Source organism: Mrakia frigida (genome assembly GCF_051309035.1).
Source record: "Mrakia frigida strain ATCC 22029 unplaced genomic scaffold BDY24scaffold_3, whole genome shotgun sequence".
Lineage (NCBI taxonomy): Eukaryota > Fungi > Basidiomycota > Tremellomycetes > Cystofilobasidiales > Mrakiaceae > Mrakia > Mrakia frigida.
The window spans coordinates 432,998-459,666 of record NW_027481278.1 but is presented as its reverse complement, the minus strand read 5'-3'; the positions used below and the strand labels follow the sequence as shown (position 1 = coordinate 459,666).

The window sequence follows — 26,669 nt, the reverse complement described above, 5'->3', positions numbered from 1 at the left end:
AGTTTGGACGGGAGTGGGTTTGGGTTCCTTCTTCTTCTGTTGAGCTTGAGGCTGAGGAGGAGGAGCGTCGACTTTAGGAGCCGCTTCCTTCTTCTTGAAGTCCTTCTTCCCTCCCTTCCCCTGCTGCTGCTGCTGCTCTCCTCCCTCCTTCCTCTCGTAAGGCTTCTTCGCTTCGAAAGGCTTCTTAGCGGCTCCTCCAGGTCCTCCAGCTCCAGGCGCACCTCCTCCAACCTTGCCCTTCTTCTCAGCTCCCTCCTGAGCCTTCTTGTCCTTCTTGTCCTTCTTCTCCTTCCCCTTGGCTACCGCAACTCCCTTGGAATCACGCTCTTCCTTCTCCATAGCGGCCATGAGCTTCTCGAGGTTGATGTTGGATCCTCCTTTGGACGCAGAAGAGGAGGAAGCGGATTCGACGTTGGGAGCTGGCGCACCGTCGGCAGGTCGTTTACGCTTGGGGTTAGGGATGTTAGAGTTGGGAGCGGGAGGAGGTCCTCCCCAGCCGGGGGTTTCGAAAGACATAAGTGGGAAGAAAGAAGAAGGGAGCGGGGGATGGGTGAGGGTTTGAGGCGAGGAAGGGAGGGAGGGAAGCGAAGTTCTGTGAGCTCGAAACTCAAGGAGGGAGCTTGACGACCGACCTTCGAGATTTTTTGGAAGAGTTTTTGCTCATCGAAACATCTGCAGAACTGCTGTTTTTCCATCGGCTGAGGCTGAAGATCAAAAAATGGCGAGACGGAAAGTAGCAGGACGTTGTCGGTCGGGAAGGATCAGACGTCCACCTTCGACCTCACCTCTCCTTCCTTCTTCCTCCTCAACACCATCATCCCTCAATGCACCACATCTCACCCCCTTACCCTCTTCCCCAACCTTTTGAGCACAACGAGCTGGAGGTGAGATTATGTTCGACCTCCTTTCTATCCTAGAAGCTTGAACGAACTCGAGACGCTTCTCCCTCCTCTCTCTCCTCTCTCTCCTCTCTCTCCAGCGACTTCGAGCTCAACATCTAGCCGTCAAACTTCACATCGGAGGTCTTCTGCCTCCCTCTGCCTCCATCCAAAGTATCTTGGAGCATGCAAAGGACGCTGGTAGGAAGTTGAGAGTCCTGGAGCTCGGAAGTGGCAGTGGAGTGTGGGCGAAAGAGCTGTCGACTGAGCTTGGAGAGGCCGTCGAGGTGGTTGGGATTGATAAGGCTCTCAGTCCTTCGTGAGTGGGGACAGGTCTTCGATACTACAGTAGAAGCTATGACTGACTGCTTGATTGCTCTCTGACGACGTCCAGTGGCGATTCTCCTGCGAACTGCTCGTGAGCTCGAGCTTCCCGGCTCCTCCCTCTCTCCTCTCGTTCGTCGATAGAGGCTGACCTTTGATACCCTCTCTACAGCTTCGTTCAACACGATATCAACCACGGACTCCCCTTCGCCAACGACTACTTCGACATCGTTCACGACTCGTTCACCATCTGGGCGGTTCGTCTTCCTTGCCTCTCGAATCTCAATTCGACCGCGTTTTGCTCCTGCTTCAGAGCTCACCGATCTTCTCCTTCCCTCTTCGTCTCTACGATGTTCAGGTCGAAGAGTTCCACATCCTCGTAGATGATATCAGAAGAGTACTTCGACCAGGTGGAATCTTCATCAGCATCGACGTTGTTCTCGAAGTTCTGCTCGAGGAGGGAAAGGAAGCGAGGGGGATCGCTCCTGGAAGTGTGAGGTGAGTCGCCTTCTTTGCTCGTCTCAGTCCGCCGGAAGCTGATGCTATACTTTTATGGTTTGACAGGTTCCTCGAGATGCTCAAAGCTGGAGCTCTTGCCTCAGGGTGAGCTCCTCCAAAGGAAGACGCGTCGACAGGCCGACCTGCCCTTCTTCTCCTTTTCGCTTCTCAGAGTTACCCTCAACCGCTTCACCGGCATGTCTACTCTCGTTCGAGACTACCTCGCTCTCGACGACTTTCTCTGGTCTCCACCCGAGGTGCTAAACGAACCAATTCCATGCTCTCCTTGGTCTTCTGGTGAGCTCGAACTCTCTTCCTTCTTCATCTCTCCGCCTTCTCCTCCTGAGCTTCCTTTTCTCGTTTACAGATCCAAAGATGAAGGAGATTGGATCTTTCTGGTTCAAGAACGCTTCTGCTCTTCCTCTCGCCTTCAAGGAGGGAGTTCTACGGTCGGGGATCTCAGAAGAAGAGGTCAGTCGACGAGATTGAGTTCGTCGACTCTCAAAGGCTTACCTTCTCCTCCTCTTCCTTCTTCGACACAACCGTAGTACTCTGAAGCATCGGATGCTTGGCTCAGAGAGCTCTCTGACGTCGAAAACATCCATCTGTGAGTTCAAAGCATCCCCTCGTTCTTCGACGCGTCGAGAGGTTTCTCTTTCGAAGACTCGCGCTGACTTCCTTCCTTTCTATCGTCGCAGCATGCATCCTTTCGCTTGCGTAATCTCTTCCAAAAGATCTCATCAACTTGCGTCTCCCTTACCTTGAGCTTCGACTTTCGATCGATGAGTCTTTCCCTCCTTTTTCCTCTTTCATCGAGGAAGCGATGGCCGTTGTGCTCGTAGAAGCTCGGAATGTGTCTATGTTATCCTCGCATTCGCTTCTCGCCCTCCTTTTCGTGTGGGGGACTCTGCGAAGCCTTCGAACTTGGTCTTCTCTGCTCAAGTCAAAGGGAACGAGTGCGTCGGAAGACGGAACTCGACGAGATCCGACTGGAGGGCATCAGGACCTCGTTCGGTCCTTCTCGTAGTAGCTCGAGCCGAGGTCTCCTATGATCCCCTTCGATGCTCTTAAGCCTTGTTCGTTCGGATTTCAAGGTGAGCTTGAACTTCCCTCCCTCTGCGTCGTCGCTCGAGCTTGACTCCTGCCTCCCTTCTCGCTTCATCCAGTTCGACGTTAGATCCCATTGATGAAAAGACGCTTCCGCTCCGTCTCTCGTATTAGAAGATGGAATAGGCGTTGGTCAACCTGGGAAGACGAGGTGAGTTCGGACGGACGGAAGAGAACGACGTCGAGACTCGAGAGGTCGGTGAGCTCGTCCGCCACTCCTCTCTCTTCCTGAAGGTACCCATCGGTTCTCAGGCAAGTCTCAGCTTGGCGAAAGAGCGCCCAAAGATCTTTCCTTCCATTGCACCGTGCTGGACGCGAGTATCGGTTCCTTCTTCTTTCTTCCTTGTCGTTGATGGAAGACGATAACCATCTTCTAATCGGTCCGCCCTAATGCTTCCCAAGGACGTCTCCTCGCACTGATAGGCTCCCTCCCTGACTCTCAGGAAACTTGCTTTCATTCGTGGAAAATCTTCCGAGCTCGAGCGAGAGGTCGCGTGTCGTCTAGGTTGCTTTGCGAGCACGGGCGAGGACTTTTCTGCTCCCTCTTTCTTTTGCGAGCGATCTCTTTCCTGTTCAGGCATCGGTCCTCGGCTCGGTGGCTAGGACTGACTTTCTTCCCCACCTTGAGGGATGACGAAGAGGCTGAGAGGACCCCGACGCGTTCCCAGAGCTTTCGATCTCGATTCGATTCCGTCTCAGGCCGTGTTCTAATCAAGAGGCGTTTTCATTCTCTTGAGATCTTTCCTGGGCGCCAACTCGAGAGTATTTTCAGCTCGGATCTCGGTGAGCCGCTCAGTTTCTCTCCAGCTCGTCCCTATAGTACTCGAAAACGACTCGAGAGCTCGAGCGAGCTAACAAAAGATCTCTTGGCTGCGAAACTTTGATCAGAGCGAGGTCAGGGAGTCTCCATCGATTCTCCACCCTTCCTCCGTCACTTTCCTCCATCTACCGGCGGCAAAGCGGTAACTCAACGGGCTTTTCTGGGGTCGGTTGCGGGAAGTTCTGTTTTTGAACAGGTTCACCACTTTCCCTTTTTTTCGCCCCTCCTTTGCCCCTTCCTTTCTCCTCCAACCACCACACTCCCCCCCCTCCCTTCCTTTTCTCCTTGCCACGCCCCACCAACAACTCCCCTTACCCTTCTCACCCATCAACACCATGTCTGTCGGTGTCTTTCACAAGTACAACAGACGAGCTCTCTTCTTCTGCGGAGTGTTCGTGCTAGGAGGTGAGCTTTTGATCCCTTCCCTCTCGTCGCTCGAGCGCTCCTCCTTTTTTCATTCGACTTCTGAGCTGACCCCCTTCCCTCTCGCCCCCCGCTTCATCTTTTCTTCTTCCTTCTTGCTTCTCCCTCTCAGCTATTCTCTACGGTTACGATGGAACCTACTTCACTGGTGAGTCTTGTTGACATCAGGAACTCGCTCTTCCCGCTCTCTCTTCGCGTCGTCGCTGATCTCGACTCTTCGCTTCGCCTTCCCCTTCCCAGGTATCCTCGAGATGAAGACCTTCCTCGCGGACTACGGAGATCTTCAGGCTGACGGATCCTACAAAGTCTCCTCTGGTCAGCAAGCTGTGAGTACTCGAAGGAGACGAAGACGGGAGGACGAGACGACGGGAGGAGAAACGAGAAGCTGGAAAAAAGGAGGGAGCAGAAAAGGGCTTGGGTTTCAGGTCCAAAGAAAGCGACATCCAAGAGGTAACTAATCACACCCCTCTCTTTGACCCAAATACAGATCTACGCCTCCATCGTCCAAGTAGGAGAAGTCGTCGGATCTCTTTCGGCTGGATTGATCGGAGATCGATGGGGAAGGAAGGGAGCCATGTACACCGTCGCCGTCCTCGTCACCATCGGAACTATCCTTCAGCTCATCGTCACCTCCTCGTCTCCTCTTCTCATCGTCGGTCGAGTGAGTCCTGCTTGTCGTCTTCTTTTTGTTTCCCGCTCTCGACTCCCTCTCTCGTGTTCCTTCTCGCCCGGTCCGTCTCTCCTTGCTGACCTCTTTCCCCCCCTTCTCTTCATATCAGCTCATCCTCGGAGCCGGAGTCGGAAGTTCGTCCATCAACTCTGCTTCCTTTCTCCCCTTCGCGCTTGCTGACCTGCATCGACGCGTCGTCCTTCTTTCCTTTCCCTCCTTCCTCCTCCAGTCTGCTCCAACTGTGTCACCCTCTACCTCTCTGAGATCCCTCCTGCTGCTATCCGAGGATCCATGGTCTCGTCTTGGTTCGTCTTTCTTCCTTCGACCTTCGTCCTCGCAGCAAAGCTTTCGCTGACCTTCCGCCTCTCGTCCTTCTTCATCTTTACAGGCAACTCTTCCTCGCTCTCGGACAGGTCCTCGGAGCTGGAGTCGCCCAAGGAACCAAGGACTACTCTTCTACCTTCTCCTACCGATTCCCCATCGCTCTCAACATCGCCATCTGCCTCATGATCTTGGTTGGAATGATGTTTGTTCCCGAATCGCCTCGATGGTACGTCGCTCTTGCCTTGTTGTCTCCTTCTGCGTCCTTGTTTCGACGCTGACTCTTCCCCCCTCTTTCTATTTTCTTCGTAGGCTCGTCTCCAAGGGTCGAATCGAGGAAGCTCAGGCCGCCTTCACTCGAGTCAACGCAGACAACGACACCTACGACCTCGACCAGGAGATGAAGGTCATCCTCGACGCTCAGGCTGCTGAAGCTCGAGAATCCGGTGGAGACGGATCTTCCAACTGGTCTGATCTTTTCAAGGGACCCGAGAGGAGGAAGGTGAGCTTCCATTCGAACTTCTGCGTCCTCATCGATCATCTTCGACTCGGATCGAGCCGAACTGACTCCCTTTCCTCTTCTTACCCCTATATCTTTAGTTCTTTGGAGCCTTCGGTATCCTTGTCTGCCAGCAGATCGGTGGTGTTCAGTTCATCTTCTCCTAGTGAGTTCACAAGGCCTTTCCGACGTCGAGCAACAACAACGACCTCGTCTTCCCTTTCTCTCCCTCGAGCTGACCTTCCTCTCATCCCTTCTTCCTTCTTCCTCAGCGGAACCGTCTTCTTCACTTCCATCGGAACGGACGATCCTTTCCTCGTCACCATGATCTGCGATATCGTCGAGGTCGTCGGTGTTCTCGTCTCCTTCGCTCTCGTCAACCGATACGGTCGACGCCCTCTCTTGCTCTGGACGACTTCCGCCATGGCTGTGGTTCTTCTCATCATGGGTGGTCTCGGAACTATCCCTTCCGATGTTCGATCCAAGCCTGTCAACACCGCCATCGCTAGTGAGTGTCCCTTGCTCTCTCTCTTTCCAGCCTCGCTCGTCGGTCACCGTTTCTTTTGTTTTCTTTTCAAGCTGACCTCCCTCCCGCTCCCATTTCTTCTTTCCCTCTCCTACAGGCATGATCATCATCTACGTTTTTATCTTCAATTTGGCCTGGGGAGGACTCGCTTGGGTCATCGCTACCGAGCTTGCGGCTGGACGAAACCGAACCAAGGTGAGTTTTGATGCGACGCGTCGTTCCGGGCCCTCCCTTTCGGACGTCCTCCTCGTTGCTGACCATCTTCCACTGTGTGTCTTCTTCAGATCATGGGAGTTGCTACTGCCGCCTTCTGGGTCGCTGCTTGGGCCGTCACCTTCACTCTTCCTTACCTTTACAACGATGGTTCGTCTCTTCTCCCTTCTCTCTCTCTCTCTCTCTCTCTCACCCAATTAACACCGTACTGACTCCTCTCCCTTTCCTTTATCTTTCCCTCCAACAGAGGCTGGATCCGCCGGACTCGGACCCATGGTCGGCTTCATCTACGCCGGAGGAACCATCATCGGTCTCTGCTTCGTCTTCTTCTACGTCCCTGAGACCCTCGGTCGAAGTCTGGAGGAGATCAACTTGCTCATGGAGCTCGAGGTGCCCACCCGAGCTTGGAAGGACTACCAGACCACCGTCGACAACAAGCCTTCGGAGCAGTGGAAGGCCGAGGAGAAGGGGTCGAGGTTCTCGGGAGCGAACAACGGGAAGTTTGTAGAGAATGCGAAGGAGGATCCGGAGAAGGCGACGAACGGGGGGGCTTTGGGTAGGGGGGATTCCGAGTAGAGTAGTAGAACTTCGTCGGTTCTTTCTTCGTTTTGCTTTGCCGTTTTGTTTCGACTTGCGTTTCTCGTTTCTCGTTTCCGTTTCCACGACTCTTCCCACCACCACCCCTTGCATCTGTAATTTAAGTACTTATACCTGTTCTCGTCTCTGGTCCTTGCATGTATCAATGTCACGCTGCTCCTCCTTAATTCTTCGTTCTCCTTGCGAAAGCGAATGCGAACGCGACGCGATTTCGACCTCGACCCCTTCTCCGTTTCCTCGTTCTCGTTGCTTCTCGGACTTGGGACGCTAGCAAGTAAGATCCGAAGATGCTGATTCGACGAGATCTTCTTCCCAGACGGGCAGGGTATTCGAGTCGAACGAAAAACGTGACGAAACGCAACGAAGGAAGTGCTCCTTCTCGTTCTCGTCATCTCTTCTCCCCTCCTTGCCTTTCCCCTCGCCTCTCGAGACCCTATCGACAACGTCACCCACATAAAACGATATGTCTACCTCCCTACTAAAACAACAACGAACTTCGAACCTCTCACGACGCCGCCTGAAGCACGACAGGCAGACTCAACGACGTCGAGTTCGGCCAGAACCCTCCCCCTCCTCCAGGCTGCCCCATAGGAGTCGTATAGAACAAAGCATGCAGCTGAGTGGGAGTTCTAAGATCCCCGCCATCAAAGTCGAAGCGAAAAAAAGGGAGACGAGACGTCAACTTCGAAACCGAACGCGTCTCGAAAACGAGAACGAAGAGACTCACAAATCCGGCACCTCCCTCCTTTCCTCCTCCTCCATCCTCCTCCCACCTTCCAGCAAATCCTCCTCCTCAAATTCCAAACTCCCCACTCTCCCTTCCAAGTCCCCTCCTCCTCCTCTGAGCGCCTCCATTCTCAACTCCTCCCTCAACGCTTTCGACACTCCCCGAACGGAAACCTTCCCGTTGGGACCGACAGCGAGACAAGCCTGTCGTACAATCGAAACGCGTCGATCCCAGGGGTTGAGGGAGAGTCCATGATCTCCTTGGGTGGGGAGGGAGGAGAGGGGAGCGAAGTTCAGGTTGAGGGTGAACGAGGCGCTTGCAGAGGAGGAGGGAGAGGGAGCGGGGAGGAGGAACGCAGGCCGAGGAGACCAAGGTTGATGGAGGGAGAGTTCGTGAAGGAAGAGATGGGAGTAGGTTAACGAGGTTGGTGGTGACGAGGAAGAAGAGCGGGAGAAGAGGGGTTGAAAAAGGGTTTGAAGACGAGTGAGGGTCGCTGGATGGAGGAGAACGTGGGTTTCCGTTCTCGCTCCTTCGAGGAGTCCTCCTTCTATACACCCCCAAGCGGTAGGTTGGAAAACCACCCTCTTGGGTTTAACAACTCTCAACAATCTGCCTACCTCTCCTGCTAAGGAATGACCTCTCCCATCGACCATGGAAACCAGTCCAGCTCCCAACTCCCTCAGCCCTTCCCTCCCCCATCCGAGCTGAAGTTCTTCCAGTCTCGGTAGCCAGTTTGTATCCCTCGAAGCTTGAGCGTTCCTCCAACGTTCGAGCTCTCCATGTTCGGCGGAGGGAGAAGCTGGTGGGGTTTCTCCTACGAGCAAGACGAGTTTCCGGACGTGGAAGAGGGCTTCGGGTTTGAGGTTCGGATGAGGGGAAGCAGAGGAGGAGGAAGAGAAGAAGAGGTTGTGGATGTCGGGTTGGGAGCGAAGAACGGGCGTGTGGTAGAGGATGGGGATGAAGGTTTGATACCAGAGGGAGGAGACGAGGAGAGGCGAGGAGGACGTCGGAGAGGTGAAGGTCAGGATGAGATGGAGGATCAGAGGGAAGGAGAGGGAAGGGGGGGGGAAGAAGTTCCTTCGCCTCGTCGTCGTCGGAGGATGAGAGATTTGGAGGATTCGAGGAGGGAAGACGGAGAAGAAGAAGAGGTAGAGACGGATTGTCCCATAGATGGTGGTTGATGGTAAAAGGTGAATAAAAAAGATAAGGTTGAGGAGACTAATGAAGTGGCCCTCTTCGAAAGAGAGCTGATCGCTTCTCCTTCTTCCCTTCCCCTCCCAACGTTCAACAACCCCCAGAACCCAAACATCCAGGCCTGGAGCATCCTCTCTTCTTTCTCCCTTCCCCACTCCTCTCTCTATCGACTTTCTCCCTCTCCTCTTGGGATCGTCCGTCGTCGTACCGTCCGCGCCCATGGTCTCCTTCTGGTCGTCTCGCAGGTGGGACGCCTCCTCCTTCTTCTCCCCTGGACTCCTGAAACCTGCACCCCTGGCTCCAAGAGCGACTCAAGCTGCTTCCGTACTGGCAGATCCAGAGATCTTAGAAGTCACCATGACCGCTGCTGGAACGGGAATGTGAGTAGAAGCAAACGAAGAAGAAGGGAGGAGGAGCGGTCAAACGAGAGCGTCCAAGCTGACCTCGAGTCTTTCCTTCCCCTTTTCAAAGGTACTACACTCTTCCCATCCACGTCGGAGGCAAACCATTCTCAGTTCAAGTAGACACTGGCTCCTCTGATCTCGTACGTTCACCTTTTTGAGCTTTCCTCTTCGCATCCGAGGCACCAACGCGAAGCTGACCTCCCTCCTTCCCTCCTCCTCCTCCTCCGGCCTCTCTCCAAACAAAAGTGGTTGACTTCTTCGACCTGCATCGATACGTCCTGCAAAGGAGTTCCTCGCTACGACCCCATAGGAGGGACAACAGCTATAGACGCAGTGAGTTCGAGCTTTTCTTTCTTCTCAGCCGGCTTGGAACGGCTGGTATGTCACAGAAGGAGGAGAGGAGAAGGAGAGAGACCAACAACCCTTTCTCCCTTCGTGTTTCACTGAACTGATCGACCCCTTTGCTACGTTGCTCGCTCTTCCCCTCTCAGAACGTTGGATTTCAGATCTCGTACGTCGTCGGAACGATATCAGGAGAGATCTACTGGGACGAGCTCAAGGTCGGGAGCCGGACGATTCCTCGACAAGGTCCGCCACTTCACCTCCCCTCCCTCTCTTTCCTCTCCTCTCCTTGTCTCGAACGGCATAAATCTTTCGCCCGTCGCTGACCTACTCCCCATCTTCTATCTACTCCTTCCCCTTTCGATCAGCTCTCGGTGAGTCACTTCGAGCAGAAGGAAGGAAAGTCTTCGCGGTTGAAATGAAGGGTCCTGATCCACGTTGGTTTCTTCGTGTGCCTGGTGGTTACTCTCTCTTTCCTCAGCTGCTGCAGATCAGGTCGCGAACGAGGATATGGCTGGAGGTCTGTTTTCTGGAGTGATGGGTCTTGCCCGTGAGTCTACGTTGGTCGTTAAAGTTTGCTTCTCCTTCTTCGCTGAACATTCGCTCTCTCGCTCCTCCTCCTCCGCGTTGGCCTGTTTGTCTCAAAGTGCCGGGGAATTCTATCGTGAGTTTCCCTTCGTCTTCTCACTCCGAGCTTCTTCTTGCTTCCTTTTCTGACTTGGTTCTGTGACGCTTTCGATTCTCTTCCCTTCAAGATCGCCAACAGCGTCCCTACACCGTGGAACCTCGGTCCCCTCTCCAACCTCGAGATCCTCCCTCCAGCCATCCCAGCAAACGACGATTACCGTCGTCGTCGTCGTTTCCCTTTCTCTTCCGACCCCTCCCTACCACCACCGTTACTACTAGGCTCCCGAGCTCCCTCCCCGGATCCAACAGCTCTCGATTCGGGAATCCCTTTCATCTCCCTCGCTCTCGGTCGACCGTCGGATCCTCGAATCGCCTCCCAACTCGGTCTTCGATCCCACCTCCCTCTCGTGTGCGACTCGAGCTGCGTCGCCAACCTTACCTACTCGAAGGTCGTCGAGTCGCCGTTGCAGGAACCTCTGTTCTGGAGAGTCGCCGTTCAAGCTGTTGATGTGGTGGACGCGACGACGGGAGAGATCGTTCAGCTGCCGATAGGATCGTCGAGGATGCCTGGACAGGCTCTGCCGGTTGGACTGTTGGATAGTGGAGCGATGGGGATTTACTTTGCGAACAGGGATTTGGTGAATGCGATTTATGGGTCGCAGGGGATCGGTCCTGCTTCGGATGGGTTTTGTGACTTCTCGAATCCCTCGTCTCTCCTCTTCGAGCTCTCACTGAACTGACGGAGACCTCTGTTCTTTCTTCACTGTTACAGACTACCTTCCTTGCACGACTGGTCAGTGCTCCGAGCAGATCCTTCGATCTCCTCCCTTTCATCGCTGACCTCGACGCGTCGTTCTTTCCGTTCCCTCTTCAACAGCGATTCAGCTGGCGATCACGATTGGAAACGTTCGAATCCCCGTCCACCCCCTCGACGTCTCAGACTACATGGCTTCCGACTCGACTCACAAGCAGTGCATGGGTTCCATTCAATTCATCGACCCTTCGATCGTTGACGGAATGGGAGACTTGTTCGTCCCCTCCTGCTCACGCGTTCAACCTCCTCTCTCTCTCACTGACCTTTCGTTCATTCTTTTCTCCATCACAGCATATTCGGCTCCGCCTTCATGCGAAACTCTTACACCGTCCTCTCAGGTCCCAAGTACACCGACGGAGGGAAATGGACGACTCCTGCTCTCGCTCTCCTCCCTCTCACGGCCACCAACTCTTCCTCCGAGGAGTTCTACAGAGTTCGAACCCTCAACCAAGCCATCGTCCCTTCCACTTCCACCACCCCTTCCTCCCCTGGAGCGTCAGGTATCCCCGTCACCTCCACCACCGGCGTCGTCCAAACGGTTTCGAAAACCGTCTTTGGAACGGGACCCATCGTCGGAGTCGCCATAGGAGGGCTTCTTCTCCTCGCCGTTGGAGTCTTCCTCTCGAGGTACCTCTGCCTCAAGAGGAGGTACAGGAAGAACGGAGGGAACGGTGGGGACGTGAGGGAGAAGGGGGTGGGAGCGGGAGCGATGGGAGGAGGAGGAGGACACGATCCGTTCGGAGCCAGTGGGATGTACGCTCACGTTCCAGCCCTTCCTTCCTCGCCTGGATCGTCCATCGCAGGGGGTGCGACTACTACTACTACTCCTCGCTCGGAACAGGAGAAGATCAAGGACATCTACCGAGCTCGAACGGATCGAGGAAGCACGGGATCGTCGACGCTGAGGTCGTTCTCCGATCAGTCGGAAGACGAAGGGAAGGGAGGTTGGGCAGCAGCGGATCGGCCGAGGAAGTCGTCCGTCGCGTCGGACAAGTTCATGGGGAACTCGAGTCGCCAGGGGACTCACTCAATCTTGGGAGGAGGGTACGACGAGCTCGAGTACGAGAACGGAATCATGGGGACGGATGCACCGACGCGACGACTCGACGACGACGACGACGAGGACGAGGAGGGATATCAATCGCTCGGAATGCCCTCTCCGAGAGCGGACTCCCTCTCTACCGTCGATGGATACGCCGCCGTTCCAGTCAAGGCTTGGAGGATCCAGCAGGACGGTCAACCCTCCTCGGACTACTCGACGCGTCCGATGGCTTCCACTCGCTCCCCTTCCGAGTCGAGCCTCTCAGCAGCCGATTCTCTCCTCCTCGCTCGAAGGGAAGCTCGTCGATCAAGATCGGAAAGTCCCTCGGCTGCCATCTCAACCAACCCTCATCGAACCTCCTCAGCCCCTTCGACCTCCACCGTTTCTTCCTCCTCGACCCTTCATCTCGGATCCCTCCCTCCTCCAAACTCCTCCTCGCCTCACCACTTCTACCCTCCACTTAACCATTCTTCTTCCTCCTCGTCTTCGAGCCCCCAATCAACACCTACCAACCTCCCCACTCCCTCCCCTTCCCATCGTCCCTCGCTGTTCGTCTTCTCCAACCTCACCCCTTCAACCATCATCGAATCGCCGTTCACCTCCCCCGTTCAAGGAGAACCATTCAATAACAACACCAGCCTGAACGATCCTACGTCCTCGTCAGTGCTCAAAGGCCTTCCTCCGCCTCGGCGAAGTTCTGCTTCTTCCAGTTCGATCCCTCGAGGACCCAACCAACAAAGGTCGTCCATCGACTCGACGGGTTCCCACGACGAGCCGATGATGCTGCTCAGGAAGTCGGTGGAGTCGGAGGGGTTCACGGAGAGTCCGGAGCACTCGCCTGGGTTGGGCGAAGGGAGGGGGGCGTTGTTGGAGGGGACGTAGACTGGCGCGTCGTTCGTTCGTTCGTTTCGTTCGCTTTTTCTCTCGTTCTTGTTCTTACGCCTCGGTTCCGTTTGTTCAGTCTCGTTTTGCATGGTTTCCCTCTCTCTCTCTCTTTCAAGCTTTCATCTCGTTCGGACGCTCTCCCTCTCTAGTCGCTCGTTATCTCGTTTCTCTCTCTCTCTCTCTTTCTCGACGTGAACGCAACGGACGCTCGCTGTTCTATACACTCACCTTAATCTGTTCTCGACTCGATGACCCTCACACTCACTTTGACGACCTTTCCTTTGTAGCCTACTGTAGACTCTCGATGTACCCTCGCCTCGTTCTTTTTCTCTACCCGTTCTTTTGGCTCTTTTTTTTTTTGATGCGTCGGATCTCATGTAGCCTAGCTTCTTTGGACTTGTGGACTCTGTTTCTCGATTGATCGGGTTGGAGAACGATGCTGGCGGGGAGAGGGAGAGGGAGAGGGAGAAGAGGGAGGGAGAGAAGGAGAAAGGACAGGACGGGGACGCGTCTCGACTCGACCCCTTCGATCTTCCCTCCCCTCTTTTCTTCCTCCTCGGCAGGATCCTCTTCTTCATCTCCATCTAAAGGAACGGACGACCCCTTTGCCTCGTCACCATCAACCCACCTGAAGTCGTCCGTTTCCCCGTCTCCTTCGCTCTCGTCAACCGATACGGTCGACGCCCTCTCTTGCTCTGGACGACTTCTGCCATGGCTGTGGTTCTTCTCATCATGGGTGGTCTCGGAACTATCCCTTCCGATGTTCGATCCAAGCCTGTCAACACCGCCATCGCTAGTGAGTGTCCCTTTGCTCCCTTTCCAGCCTCGTCGGTTACCGTTTCTTCTTCTTTCTTTTTTCAAGCTGACCTCCCTCCCGCTCCCGTCTCTTCTTTCCCTCTCCTACAGGCATGATCATCATCTACGTTTTTATATTTAATTTGGCCTGGGGAGGACTCGCTTGGGTCATCGCTACCGAGCTTGCGGCTGGACGAAACCGAACCAAGGTGAGTTTTGATGCGACGCGTCGTTCCGGGCCCTCCCTTTCGGACGTCCTCCCCTCGCTTCCGCTTCCACGCGCTCTTTCTTCTCCAAATCATGGAACTCACCTTAGGAATATCCAGGATCAGGACGCCTCATCAATACAGTAAAAGCTTGTTTCGGTTCAACCGTCGTCGACCCTCTCTCTGGGTTGTGCTGACCTCTTCGCTTCTCCTCTGTTCTCGCGTTCTAGTCTACCCTCTTAGGAGTACCCCACTTTACTCTTTCTATACTATACTTCGTCTACATCTTCATGGAAATCCCATCTAACGGTAAGTTTTCATCCTTCGTTCGGCAACGGAAGAGCGACTTGAACCGAGCTGAGCGCGTTCTGCGTTTGTCTTTCACAGTTCATCGTTCAGTCCTCTACTGCAAGGCCATCTTGTTTCCTTCCCGCTTTGTATGCCTTCAAAATATGTTCCCTAGACGAGGCGCTTCCAACTTGATTGAACGAACGAGAGCAACATGAAGGAGGGAAAGAATCAAAGCGAGGGCACATGAGTAGGAGAGGGCAAACAGATGCAAGATGGTAGATAGTGAAGGAGAGATAAAACATGCAAGCATAGAAAGAAGGAGTGGGATGGATAGTGAGGGGTCGTTAAAAGATGGGCGAAAGGATGGAGATGTGAGGGAGACGAGAATGATGCAAGAGAGAGATAGATAAACACGGCTGAGCGATGGAAGAAGATCTAGAACTGAAGATGAAGGTCTAGTCTAGTGTTGATGAGGAGGGGCAGGTGGTGAGTAGGAGAGATGGCGTTTAACGTAACTGTGGGAGGAAAAGACGAAGGTCAGTTCGAGAGAGTGACGACAGGAGGGAAGAGATAGGAAAGGCAAACGAACGCGAGCATGTATCTGTGAGGGCACGAAAAAGGAAGGTCAGCTGAGGAACTTGGACAGCGGCCTCAAGAGAAAGGAGGCAGAACGAACGGTTTGCAGCTGAGGACGATTCCGAGGGAGGAGGGTCCGACTTTCTCGTCGTCTGGAAGGAAGGAAGGGAGAACGAAGGAGCGCGGGAGTCAGTCCTGGGATATAGTACAGACCGGCGAGTTGACTGAGCTCACCAAAGAAGTACCACTCGTCTTTGAATTTGGCGAAGTTGGTGTCTACGTCGTCGAAAAAAACGAGAGCGAAGGTCAGCGGCGTCTTCCTTCCTTCCCCATCCATTCTACGGACTGAAACCAACCCCAGAAAACGACGAGATACTCACAATGACCCGTGTTCAACTGTCCCTGATGCTTCACCACGGCGAACAAGTCCCAAACCATCTCCTCCCCTGGTCCTCCCACGACGGGCTCGTCTCCATTCCGACGAGCTTGAACGGCTGCTGTGGTGTAAGGAGTGAGGTCGATCTTGGACGGGAAGCGGATGGGAGTGTCAATCTTGGTGGATTGGGAGGAGGTGGAAGAGTGTTCGAATCGCTGGGAGGGTCAAACGAGTTGAAAAGGAACGAAGATCAGGACGGGAAGAGAGACGGAGAGGACAGATCGAAGAGCGCAGAAGTACGAGAAGAGAACCACGACAAACCTTGAACTGGATGCAAAGGACCGGAGGGAGTTGATGGAGGGAGAGCTGCTTCGTCGCGTCCTACGAAAGAGGAAAGAAGAGAGGAAGGGAGGCGACGCGTCAGTATTGAGAGCTCGGAACAGAAGAGCGACGAGAGAGACGAACGAGTGATGAAACTCCACACTTGTCACAAAGGTATTGCTGGCCGAGCTTCTCCGGGGAAGTGTATCTGAGAAAAAGGAAAGAACAAGAGAGTTCCGTCGCGTCAGTCCGACGCCGGACCTCTTCGACCTTTCCAGTTCCTCCTCCTCGCCTCGGAACCCCCCAAAAGAAGAGGAAATCACTCACCTCCTCAGTGATTTGGCGAGAGTGTTCTCTCCGTCAGCGACGACTCCAGCCTTGGACTTGAGATCGAGCGAGATGTCGAGCATGGGATCGAACGCCGAGGTGATCTGTCCGCAAGATCCACAGCAAACGTCTGATTGGAGTTGACCAGCGAAGGTAGTGTCTGAGGAAGATCAAAACAAGTAATCACGGGAAGAAAGAGGTCTGCGAGTCAGCGAACGGGTCGAGGGAACGACAGAAGAGGACGGGAAGCAGAGACGAAGAGAGGTCGAACTCACGAACTGGACAAGAACAATCGATGAGCTTGCTTCCGTGAGAGTTGGTGTGCATTTGGTTGAGAGCCGAGATGAAGAATCTGAGGAGGTGATAAAGGATGGAGTCAGCACTCGATACGAGGAAGAGAGAAGAACGAGAGAAGACTGACTCGTGAGCGTCTTGCTGAGCGTATCCTGCGAGATCGGACGACGAGCTCCACATGCTCGAGAGGAAAGTCACAGGTCCCCAGGGACTCCTGTCGTCGGAGTAGAACTTTGGGAAGAAAGTAGGAAGGAAGGAAGCGACGTAAATCGTCGACGAGATCGAAGACGCGGCACGGGGGAGCATCGTCGAGTGAAAAACTCACGTCTGCAAACATCCTATCCATCTCGCAGCACATGCAGTCCTTCTTGGTATCCGAAGCTGCTGAGGTTTCTGCACAGATGTAGCGATTGTGTCTATCGGCAAGGAAGTGGTTTCGAAGGAGAGGGTTGTGCAGGAAAGTTTGAAGGACGACCGAGAGGAAGCAGGTTTGGCCGAGATTAAGGATGCCTCGGATGCCTGATCGTTGTGGTAAACAAGAGAGGGGATATCAGTGTGCGATTTTGAACGAGATTAGGGGCAGAAAGACAGCGAACCTCGACAAGAGAGAGGAGGTCCAGCGCGAGCGAGGAGGGCAGCCTCCTGAGCGGTGGGCACGAAAGGAGTGACCTTCTGGCGCTTCCTTTTCGATTCTGAGAGGTAGCGAAACAGAGGGGAGGAAGAGAGGAGGTCAATGAAGGTCTGAGAGAGTGTAAGAGAAGCGAGACTCTGCCACGAACCCATTCCTCGGGGGATCTCAAGGTCCTGCCTCGTCTCGTTGATCACGGCGTCCAACCTCTCCTCGTAGACGAAATCCTGACAGATCATGCAGAAGACGGAACCGGTCTTTGCGTCCACGGCTGAGGAGAGAAGTAGAGAGATAGAGGAAAGCAATCAGCTCAGGTTGAAGGCAGGACGGAGAGTTTCAGAAGAGACGTCGAGGGAAGGAAACGGAAGAGCGGAGGAGGGAGAGTCGACGAACAGAAATGGTGACCTGAGGTTTTGAGGTGTTCCAGCGTGTGAGAAGCGTCGTGAAAGCAGCCTACGAAGGGACAGGAGAGACAGGCGAAAGGTCGAGAGAGGGGTTTGTTGCAAGTTGAGCAGGGTGGAGGACGAACGGGCTGAAGAGGAGAGGAAGAAGAAGGAGGGATGACGGTGGGAGGAAGGGAAGGTCAGTGTTGAGCTTCGTGAAAGAACCCTTCCTAGGACGGCGCAAATCTTCCCTTCAGACTCCAAGACCGTGTCGATACATGGAGCTGAGTGTGAAGTTCGTACTGACCTCTCTCTTCTGAGGCTGACCCACTCCCTTGAGCTTCAATCCCCACCTCGAAACTTGACCATACCGAGCGAGGAGGTCTTCCCCCGCCTGGCTTCCTTTCGATCCGTCCAACAACTCTACAAGATGACTGCACCCTCCGCTGGTAGATTTCTGGGTACCTTGGGATGCTCCTCCTGTAGTCTGGTTGCTGAGTTTGTTGACCATCTGTTGCTGCTGTTGGCTTTGGCTTGTTGTCGGAGGGAAGGAAGGAGAGGGTTGGATGAGGACGACGGCTGGAAGGTGGTGATGCGAGGAAGACGAAGAAGAAGACGGCATCGGCGGAGGTCGTTTGGAAGTTTGAACAGGATGAGGTCGAGCGAGTAAAGTTTGACTAGACATGGTCGAACAGTCGGTTTGGGGCGAGCGGTGGTGGAAGGGAGGAAGGAGAAGAGAGGGAGGGAAGGGAGGTCGTCGGTTGAGCTCGTCGTTACACTTCGACGCTGTCACAGCCTTCAAGAGAGGGTCGTTAAGTAGCAAACAGAGTCGATAATGAATTTTCAGCGCAGTCAAATATGACAACTGAAGTTCTTGGAAAGATATGAAAGAGATTACTTGGTTTTTTTTGCAGTTTCTCGATGCAAAGTCGCGTCGTCGAGGAGAGGCTGATCCTTCCCGCGTCGCGCTCAATCACCCTTTCGTCCCTCCGACTTCCTTCTCCTCTCCAGGAGGGTCCTCCCTCGAGACAACGACATCATCTTAGTTCACATATATTCTCGCGATTCATCTTGAACTTTCTTGTACTTGGAACCGAAGCGAGCCTTTCTCAGGTCGAGCTCGAGTCGCAGGGTTCGACGCGCGCCCTTCCTCCTTTTCTTCTCAAGAGTCACGAAGACACAGGGATCTTTTCACTCAGGCCATACGTCGCAGATTTTTCCGGTCGAGGATGCGCAGAAGAGGTCTGAACAGCACCGAAAGGCCAGAAAGGTCCGCGGCAAAAAGATGGGAGGGGAGGGAAAGAAGAAGGTGAGCTCAACTTTTTCGCTTCGGTCAACTACGAGACGTCTTCAAGGAAGGAGGAGGATGGGCGAGCAGCTCGGAATTATGCAGAGTGTTAGGGGAACTAGTACGTTACCGGGGAAGTAGGGAAATAGGGGGGTTGGAAGCTGAGAGAGAAGATTTGACGAGGCCTCTCTTTTCGCCTCTCAACGGAACCAGGAGGATTTCAGCTCGCCGCTTCTCCCAATCTCCTCTCTGTCCTTTCCTTCGTCGCTCCGACATCGGTAGATACCGCAAAGAGATCTCTCGGATCCTCTGCGACTGCCAAGCTCTACGGTTGCCGAGTTTCATCTATTCTGAGCTTCGAATCCCTCCCGCTCTCCTTCCACTGCTTCCCGCTCTCGCCTGCTCTCGCCTCGCTCCGTCGCTGATTCTTTCTCTTCTCGCTTCTCAGCATGTTCAAGCTTCTTTCTCCTCTCCCTGGATTCTGTTCTCGAAGTGGAGAGTCACCCATCCGGACCGTTGGATTCACAGAAGCAGAGGTCTCCACCAAATCTCCAGCCTCTCCCCCTTGTTCTCCACTGCCGCTCCTCACTTTTCCCGCGCTTCTCCTCCTCTGGTCCCACTTTCTCGTTGTTGGGGCCTTGCCTTGTCGATCCGAGAACCGTGTAATCTACCTCCTCTGTCTACTTCAGAAATCTGCTCTCTCTTTTCGTCTTCCTCCCTCCAAACCACCACACCGACGCCTTCAAGAACCTTCCTTCCCCTTCCCTTTCTCCCTCTCCTCTTCATCATGACCGACCACAAGAACTCCGTGGATCTCGAGCTCGAGAAGCAAGAGGTTCAACACACCGAAGCTGGTGGTGTTCAGGACGTTGTTTTCTCTGACAGACCTGCTCTCGAGAAGAGACTGCTGGTGAGTCGCCTCCCTCCCTCCCTCTCCCTCTTCCTTCAGACCTGACCTTCCTCCTTCTCTCCCTCTCTCCAGCGAAAAATCGACGCTCGAATGTCCATCCTCATCAGTGAGTCTCATCCTCGCTTTCGACGGTCTGTTCTCCTTTCTGCCGACGTGCTCACCTTTTCGCCCTCCACTTCTCGCTCTTTCCTTCTCAAAGTTATCTACATCCTCAACTACATCGACAGGAACAACCTTTCGGCTGCTCGAACCAAGGGACTCGAGGTTGACCTCGCTCTCAAGGGACAGGTGAGGAGCTTGTTTTTTGTTTGACCGTCGTCCACCCCTCCGTACTGACCTCCCTTCTTTTTTGCGCTCTACCCTCTTAGGAGTACCCCACTTTGCTTTCTATACTTTACGTGGGATACATCCTCATGCAAATCCCATCTAACAGTAAGTTTTCTCAGCTCGTTCGCAACGAAAGAGCGACGGGAACCGAGCTGAGCGCGTTCTGCTTTTGTCATTTACAGTCATCGTCCAATCTACCGGAAGGCCGTCTCGATTCCTCCCCCTTTGTATGGCCGTTTGGGGAGTCATCTCGATCCTGTAAGTTTCTCTCTCACCTTTTCAGTCCCTCTGATCCCGTTCAGATTCGTTTCGCTTCTCCCTCAAGTCAGTCGACTGATCTCCCTCCTTTGCGACTGCTTCCTACCCACAGCACCGGAATCACTCACAACTTCGTCGGAGCTTTGTTGACTCGATTCTTCCTCGGTTTCGTTGAGGCTGGTAAGTAGATTCATCGATCTGATCGGGAAAGACGAACGCGCGACGGCCACGCTGACCTCTGGCGTCGCCTCCTTCCTCGCAGCTTTCTTCCCCGGAGCGATCCTCCTCATCTCGAATTGGTACAAGAAGGACGAAATCGCTCTGAGGACCTGCACTCTATTCTGCGGAAGCCTCATTAGTAACGCCTTCGGTCCTCTCATCGCTGCTGGAATCCTTGGAGGAATGGAAGGCAAGCTCGACCAGCCCGCCTGGAGGTGGTGAGTTCACGTTCTCGTCCGCTTGAAGACGCGTCGTTTGCTCTTCTTTCGCTGACCGACTCTTCCCCTTCCTCCTCCTCTTCATCTCTTACTTCCAGGCTCTTCTACGTCGAAGGAGCTATCACCGTCGCCGTGGCTATCGTCGCCTTCTGGATCCTCCCCGACTTCCCGTGAGTCTCGACGTTTTTTTCGTCTCGTGTCTCGTCGTCGCTGACCTATCTCGCTTCCCCTGATTTCTAGCCACAACTCTCGAGGTTTCACGACCGAGGAAAAGGCTCTCGCCGTCCTGAGGATGACCGAGGATGCTGGAGAGCCTGATTCTACCGATGGAGAGGCCGCCAACGGAATTCTGCACGGTCTCAAACTTGCTGCCACCGATTACAAGGTCTACGTGCTTTCGATGGCGCTCACTTGCATGGTCATCGGACTCAGTTTCAACCAGTTCTTCCCTCAGCTGTGCGTATCTTCTTTCTTCTCTTCCCGTCTTCCCGTCTCGTCGAGCGAAACTGACGCGTCTCCGTCCCTTTCGTCTCGTTCACTCCGCTCTCACTCTCTTCTACCTCTCAGTACCACCACCCTGGGCTACAACAACACCAACACCCTGCTTCTCTGCGCTCCTCCCTTCGTCTTCGCCACGATCATGGCTTTCATCGTCGCTCGATCCTCCGACAAGAGACAGGAACGAACTCTGCACATCATCGTCCCTCTTTGCTTTGGAATCGTCGGTTTCATCATCGCAATGTCTACCAACGTTGTGGCAGCTCGTTGTGAGTCCCCCGTCCTCTATTAGCATCTGATGTGACCATCGAAGAGGAATCTGACGCGTCCCTCTTCCCACCATCCAGACGTTTCGCTCTTCCTCATGGCGCAGTCTTATTCTTCGTTCGTCTGCCTCTATGCCTGGATCAGTTCTTCCTTCCCTCGACCTGCCTTCAAGAGGGCCATCGCCATTGCCGGAGTCGTGAGTCATATATTTTTCCGATCTTCAAATCGCAAAAGCGAAGAAGGCGATGGCTGATCGCATTTCACTCGTTCTCTTTCGATTTTCATCAGAACGCGTTCTCCCAGTTCGGAGTAAGTCCTTCCCTTCCCTCTCTTCCTCTTCCAAGTGCCTCAGAACGACTGCTGACCCTGTTTCCTTCTCTTTCCTTGAGCAGAACATCTCTGGAGCTTACATCTACCAATCGTCCTGGGCACCCACCTACATCAAGTCGTTCGGAATCTCCATCGCCATGTTCGTTGCCTCGATTACCCTCGTCTTGGTTCACCGATGGACTCTCCAGAAGGCCAACGAGAGAATTATCAAGGCGGAGGCATGTCTCGATGGAAGCATCGTTAGGACGGCAGACGCGAAGGTTCCCTACGGGTTCCGTTACGTTCTTTAATCTTGTTATTTACTAGACATGTATCCATATATATATATATCTTTGATGATCTTCTAATAATCTGTTGCGACTCGAAACGGAAGAAGACAAAGGACGAGTGGCTCGACTCGACGCGTCTCTTTTTCTGTTCTCTGCTCAAGAGCTGGGTTTTTTTGACTTCGTAGCTTACTTGTAGTCTATTCGAGCCCGCTTGCTGAAGCTGACGCCCCCAGAGAAGACCTAAAGAAGCCTGGTCATTATCTTCCAGGATTTCAAGCTCCGGATGACGGAGGCTCAAAAGTCGAAGCTCACCTCCAACTGACAGCGCATCGTCTCCTTCCTCCCAACTTTCACCCCCTTCCCCTCCATGCGTTTCTCCCTTCTCACCTCCCTCCTCTTGCCCCTAGTGGCCGTCTCTGTATCAGCTTCGAACGTGATTGATCTGGATGACGGGAACTTCTCGAAAATCGTCGGAGGAGCGAAGGGATCCCTTGTTGAATTCTTTGTACGTCGGTTTCTGGCTGCTTCTACCCCTTCCTTCGTTCTTCGCTCGAAACTGACTCATGGAACTCTTCTGTATGCTATATCAGGCTCCGTGGTGCGGAGTAAGCACTCCTTCTATACATTTACGAATACTAACGAGCTCAAGCAGAACGCTAACGTTGTCTCTCCTTCCCCCGTCGCTTTTCCCCTCCTACAGCACTGCAAAGTGAGTTCGCTCGATCTCTCTTGGCTCTGGAACTTTGCTAGATGTGTTGGCTCGCTATGGAAGAAGAATCACTCCGCTTGCCCGTGGGAACCAGCAGAAACGAGCCCGACGAGATGCTGACCTCTCCTTCCCTCCTTTCCTGCAGAACCTTGCGCCCGTCTGGGAGGAATTGGCCGACTCCTACGCCTCTGCTAGCAACGTCCAGATCGCCAAAATTGATGCCGACGGTGTCGGAAAGCAGTCTGGTCAACAGTTCGGAGTCAAGGGATACCCAAGTGCGTTTGCCGAGCTCACATCTCCTTCCTTTCATCTCCTTCGTCGCCGGAGCTCTAAATTGACTCGCCTTCCTTCTTTCTTGATCGTTCAGCCTTGAAATGGTTCCCTGCTGGCTCGCTTACTCCTGAGGACTACACCGGTGGTCGAGATCTCGCTTCGTTGACTGCTTTGTGAGCTCCGATGCCTTTCCTTCGTTTCCTTCACGCGTCTTCTTCGTTATTTCCCGAAGCTCGCTGCCCCTACTCTCCGGGATTCTGTTTGGGATTTTCCCAACATGATGCTGACTACTCGTTCGCATTGTCTCGTTTCTGCAGCGTCACTGAGAAGACCGGAGTCAAGAGCAAGGTCAAGGCTCCTCCTCCCTCCGCTACCCTCGAGCTCACCGTCCAAAACTTCGACAAGATCGCCCTCGACGACACCAAGAACGTCATCGTCGCTTTCACCGCTCCTTGTGAGTCTCTGTTTTTCTTCATCGATGCCCAACATCGAGCTTGAGAGCTCACCATCATTTTTCTTTCTCGCAGGGTGTGGTGTTCGTCCTTTCCTCTTCCTTGATTTCTTCCCTCCCTCCTCGCTGACTCCCCATCGACTTCGTTCAACTCCAACAGCACTGTAAATCCCTCAAGCCCATCTACGAGGCTGTCGCCAAGGATTTCGCCACTGAGGAGAACGTGAGCTCGACCGTTCGTCTCCCTCGTTTCCTCACCTCGACTGACCCCTCCTCGCCTTCTCTTCTTCCCTCCCAGGTCGTCGTCGCTCTCATGGACGCCGACGAGGCCGCCAACAAGCCCATCGCCAACCGATACGGAGTTCGATCTTACCCTACCATCAAGGTTCGTCTTCCAACCTCCCTTTGTTCAAACACGACGAAGCTCTTTGCGACGCGTCTCAAAACAGTCTCCAAAGCTGACCTCTTTTCACTCTCTCCTTCTAACGATCCAGTTCTTCCCCGCCGGTCAAGGAAAGTCCGAGGACTACCAGCCCGAATCCTACGACCTCGGACGAACGGAAGGTCTCTTCCTCGACTTCCTCAACGGGAAGGCAGGAACGCACAGGACCACCGGAGGAGCTCTTTCTGACCTCGTACGTCGCCTCGCTCCTCACTCTCTCTTTCAACTTTAGCCACCTTTCGTTTCTCATCTAAATCTCGCTTCTTTCCTCTTTCGTTCTACCTTGTTCTTCTTTTTGCTTCACCAGGCCGGAAAGGTCCTCGCCCTCGACACCCTCGCCTCGGACTTCTTCGCCTCCACCACCTCCTCCGCCGCTGAGCTTCTCGCTCAGGCGGAGACCCTCGGGGCTACTCTTGGTGGCGACGCCAAGAACACGAGCGTCAAGTACTACTTGAAGGTGCGTACCTTTTCGTTTTTCGTTTTCGTTTTCGGACGCGTTCAATCTTTCGAACTGACGACTTCTCTCTCGCTTCGTTTTTTTTTTTTTCCATTCAGGTCATGTCCAAGATCGCCGAGAAGGGAACCGAAGCTGAGAAGTGGCTCACCAAGGAGCAAGGACGGTTCGTCCCATTCTTCTATCTAATCCCTTCTTTCTCCTGTCTCTCTCTCTCTCTCTCTCCTCAACTCTCCTCGCAATCTGACCTCTCCCTCTCCCTCCCTCCCCTCTCCCCTCGACAGACTCGCCAAACTCCTCTCCTCCCCTGCTCTCGCCCCTACCAAGACGGACGAGATCAAGATCAAGCTCAACATCCTCTCGTCGTTCGTCACCAAGAAGGCGGCGGGAGCGTTCGAGGCGGTGAAGGAGGAGGTGCAGGATGCGTGGGGCGGGGTGAAGCAGGAGCTTTAGGGCGAGGAGGGAGGCGAGGGGAAAGGGGATCTTGGAAGGAGAGATGAAATGGGAAGAGCGTGAAGAAGGAGAAGAGGAAAGACGCGTCGAGAGGAAAGAAAGGGCGATCATCTACTTCTCCTAGATTTTTCAAACTCGAACTTTCTCTAGCAAAATCTGACTGCTCTCCAGAAATGAGTCTAAGGATCATTTTTTCAATCAGTGATATATAAAATCTCGAGCGCGTGTCCTTTCCCTCTCCTCCGGCTACTCGCTTCTCTCTCTCCCCGCCCGCCCGTCTGCTCTCACCCTTTCCCATCCCTCCTTGCTCTCTTTTCTCCCTCCCAACCACCACCACCTCAACCAATGTCTCTCACCACCCTCCTCCTCCCCCCCGTCTCTCTGACCACCCCTCCAATCTACACCCTCACGCTCACCTCCCCTCCAGACCACCGACTCACTCCCTCTCTCCTCGCCTCCTTCCTCGCCCATCTCGACGACATCGAACGGGACTGGCTTCAAAGACGAGAGCAGGCGACCAAGGCCGCAAAGGAAGCTGGAGGAACGAAGAATTATCTCGGGTTGGGTGGAGCGGTGGTGATTAGAGGGGAGGGAGAGAAGTTCTTTAGTAATGGTGAGTTCAAAGTGCGGGAGGGAGGGAGAGGCGGAGGGAGGGTGCTTTGCTCGTTTCTTGTGGTTTATTAAGGGAGGAGTTGAACTTTGAAAGTTGAATGAGAAGCTAACTAGGTTTTCAACTTGTTCGTTGCTTTTGGATTTGGTTGTGTTTTTAGGACTCGACTATGCCAACTCGCTCAAGGATCCAGAGTTTCATATCAGTGAGCTCCTCGAGCTCGCTTCCTCCCTCTCCTCCTTCTCTCTCGTCGTCTTCCCTCTCGTTCTCTTCTCCCCAAACAACCCTCCAATTTCTATCCAATCTCTCTTAATCCCATTATATCATCCCTACCTTCCAACAGCTTTCCTAACCAAAACTTCCTCCTCCTTTTCGGCAGACACCTTCTCGCCCTTCATCTCCCGGCTGCTCACCTTCCCGCTCATCACGATCGCAGCCATCAACGGCCACTGCTTCGCTGGAGGGTTCGCTACCGCTCTCGCGTGTGATTTCAGGATCATGAGAGGGGAGGATCCTCCCGAGGGCAATGGTGGGAGCAGCAAGAGGAGGGCTTGGTGCTGTATGAACGAGGTCAGTCGAACCGTTCGAGACGAGCGCGCGTTCGATGGTTCCTTTCCTTCCTTCCTCCCTTTCTTTATTTCATAAACTATAACACCGACCAACCCGCTCATTGTCGCTCCACTTTTTCCCAGATCGATTTCGGCGCTCCCTTCCCTCCCCTGTTCGCCTCCCTCCTCCTCTCCCGCATCCCTCCGTCCCTCCTTCGCTCGTGCCTCCTCGGAGTCCGGTTCACCCCGTCCGTCCTCCTCAACGCCGGTGTTGTCGATTCCCTCGCTTCCTCCGACGCCGACTTGAACGCACAAGCGCATGGGTTGGCGGAGCAGTGGGGAGGGAAAGCAGCGGGGGGGGTTTGGGGAGAGATTAAGAGGGGGGTTTGGAAGGAGGTGGTGAGGAGTGGGATGGAAGGGAACCCGAGGATGCCGTGGGTGATTGAGGCCGAGGCGAGGGAGAGGTTGGGGTTGGGGAAGGGTGCGGGGAAGGCGAAGTTGTGAGTGCGAGGGACGCGTCGGAGGGAAGCGAGGTTGGGTTTGGTTCGATAGGGTTTTCGAAGTAGTCATGCTGTTCTCTTTGCTTTTCGTTTTGGTTTGGGAGAAGAACGAAAGGACCTGCTGCCGTTCTTGATCTCCCTTCTCGTCGTCGACTCGGCCTCGAGAGAGAGAGAAAGCAAGGAAGCTTGTTCGAATCGAACGCGTCTCCGTGGGCTGATCTCCCTCCCAAGTCTCTCTCTCTCTCTCTCTCCTTCTCTTCCCGTCAGTTCGAAAAACCCAGCGAAAGGTATTTGATCGAACAACGGCTCAAGGGATGGGGGAGCTCTTTTTCGTTCGTTCGTCTACATAGCGTGGGCTCGAGAGCTTTCAAGAAACGCGGAAGGTGTTCCGAACGCGTCGTTCTCGTTCCCGGTCCCAACTCTCACGCTCACCTTCTGTTCTCTGTTCCATCGAAGAACTCCGGATCGTTTGAAAGAGAAGCTCCCTCCTCAACGGTGTACCGCAAAGTTTTCCAAGCCTCTCACGATGAGCAAAGA

The 26,669-nt window shown here is 54.1% G+C and overlaps 9 protein-coding genes across 9 annotated transcripts; 7 read left to right on the top strand and 2 right to left on the bottom strand.

The window, feature by feature from the left end:
* The first annotated feature begins 762 nt into the window (after positions 1-762).
* On the top strand, positions 763-2,589 carry BDY24DRAFT_376733 (class I SAM-dependent methyltransferase). Its single transcript, XM_076638692.1, has 10 exons — positions 763-884; positions 980-1,197; positions 1,273-1,296; positions 1,375-1,459; positions 1,561-1,700; positions 1,767-1,805; positions 1,873-1,997; positions 2,068-2,171; positions 2,249-2,307; positions 2,399-2,589. The coding sequence occupies exons 1-10, from the start codon at positions 825-827 to the stop codon at positions 2,463-2,465; spliced, it is 921 nt and encodes a 306-aa protein (XP_076500282.1). The 5' UTR covers positions 763-824; the 3' UTR covers positions 2,466-2,589.
* Positions 2,590-3,799: 1,210 nt separating this feature from the next.
* Positions 3,800-7,043, top strand: BDY24DRAFT_376724 (sugar porter family MFS transporter). Its single transcript, XM_076638691.1, has 13 exons — positions 3,800-4,032; positions 4,163-4,198; positions 4,291-4,376; positions 4,538-4,711; positions 4,830-4,854; positions 4,950-5,025; positions 5,109-5,270; positions 5,354-5,543; positions 5,642-5,706; positions 5,813-6,048; positions 6,164-6,261; positions 6,351-6,429; positions 6,527-7,043. The coding sequence occupies exons 1-13, from the start codon at positions 3,963-3,965 to the stop codon at positions 6,853-6,855; spliced, it is 1,626 nt and encodes a 541-aa protein (XP_076500281.1). The 5' UTR covers positions 3,800-3,962; the 3' UTR covers positions 6,856-7,043.
* Positions 7,044-7,381: 338 nt separating this feature from the next.
* On the bottom strand, positions 7,382-8,927 carry BDY24DRAFT_411874 (uncharacterized protein; the record flags this gene model as incomplete). Its single annotated transcript, XM_076642983.1, has 3 exons — positions 7,382-7,505; positions 7,604-8,686; positions 8,896-8,927. 3 exons carry the CDS (start codon positions 8,925-8,927, stop codon positions 7,382-7,384), a joined length of 1,239 nt encoding a protein of 412 aa, XP_076500280.1.
* An 866-nt stretch (positions 8,928-9,793) lies between these two features.
* On the top strand, positions 9,794-10,966 carry BDY24DRAFT_160112 (uncharacterized protein). Its single transcript, XM_076636169.1, has 3 exons — positions 9,794-9,917; positions 10,025-10,207; positions 10,299-10,966. Exons 2-3 carry the CDS (start codon positions 10,054-10,056, stop codon positions 10,676-10,678), a joined length of 534 nt encoding a protein of 177 aa, XP_076500279.1. The 5' UTR covers positions 9,794-9,917; positions 10,025-10,053; the 3' UTR covers positions 10,679-10,966.
* A 1-nt stretch (position 10,967) lies between these two features.
* BDY24DRAFT_160203 (uncharacterized protein) lies at positions 10,968-13,075 on the top strand. Its single transcript, XM_076636170.1, has 2 exons — positions 10,968-11,198; positions 11,276-13,075. Exons 1-2 carry the CDS (start codon positions 11,116-11,118, stop codon positions 12,906-12,908), a joined length of 1,716 nt encoding a protein of 571 aa, XP_076500278.1. The 5' UTR covers positions 10,968-11,115; the 3' UTR covers positions 12,909-13,075.
* Positions 13,076-14,854: 1,779 nt separating this feature from the next.
* BDY24DRAFT_336151 (UBP-type zinc finger domain-containing protein) lies at positions 14,855-17,619 on the bottom strand (the record flags this gene model as incomplete). The annotated part of the gene is made up of 13 exons (XM_076637226.1): positions 14,855-14,931; positions 15,014-15,055; positions 15,160-15,370; positions 15,477-15,536; positions 15,621-15,684; positions 15,804-15,963; positions 16,079-16,155; positions 16,225-16,328; positions 16,423-16,616; positions 16,694-16,789; positions 16,865-16,996; positions 17,119-17,257; positions 17,416-17,619. 13 exons carry the CDS (start codon positions 17,617-17,619, stop codon positions 14,855-14,857), a joined length of 1,560 nt encoding a protein of 519 aa, XP_076500277.1.
* A 1,502-nt stretch (positions 17,620-19,121) lies between these two features.
* On the top strand, positions 19,122-21,771 carry BDY24DRAFT_376704 (MFS general substrate transporter). The gene is made up of 13 exons (XM_076638690.1): positions 19,122-19,306; positions 19,379-19,412; positions 19,506-19,594; positions 19,675-19,738; positions 19,816-19,891; positions 20,004-20,071; positions 20,154-20,328; positions 20,427-20,498; positions 20,569-20,784; positions 20,896-21,095; positions 21,174-21,289; positions 21,382-21,402; positions 21,486-21,771. Exons 1-13 carry the CDS (start codon positions 19,184-19,186, stop codon positions 21,711-21,713), a joined length of 1,482 nt encoding a protein of 493 aa, XP_076500276.1. The 5' UTR covers positions 19,122-19,183; the 3' UTR covers positions 21,714-21,771.
* Positions 21,772-22,059: 288 nt separating this feature from the next.
* BDY24DRAFT_336104 (disulfide-isomerase precursor) lies at positions 22,060-24,474 on the top strand (the record flags this gene model as incomplete). Its single annotated transcript, XM_076637220.1, has 13 exons — positions 22,060-22,197; positions 22,283-22,297; positions 22,393-22,401; positions 22,547-22,676; positions 22,769-22,847; positions 22,992-23,128; positions 23,202-23,209; positions 23,286-23,348; positions 23,424-23,514; positions 23,639-23,760; positions 23,875-24,024; positions 24,123-24,187; positions 24,306-24,474. 13 exons carry the CDS (start codon positions 22,060-22,062, stop codon positions 24,472-24,474), a joined length of 1,176 nt encoding a protein of 391 aa, XP_076500275.1.
* A 5-nt stretch (positions 24,475-24,479) lies between these two features.
* BDY24DRAFT_159914 (ClpP/crotonase-like domain-containing protein) lies at positions 24,480-26,204 on the top strand. The gene is made up of 4 exons (XM_076636168.1): positions 24,480-25,087; positions 25,245-25,289; positions 25,464-25,654; positions 25,777-26,204. Exons 1-4 carry the CDS (start codon positions 24,820-24,822, stop codon positions 26,134-26,136), a joined length of 864 nt encoding a protein of 287 aa, XP_076500274.1. The 5' UTR covers positions 24,480-24,819; the 3' UTR covers positions 26,137-26,204.
* Positions 26,205-26,669: the final 465 nt, after the last annotated feature.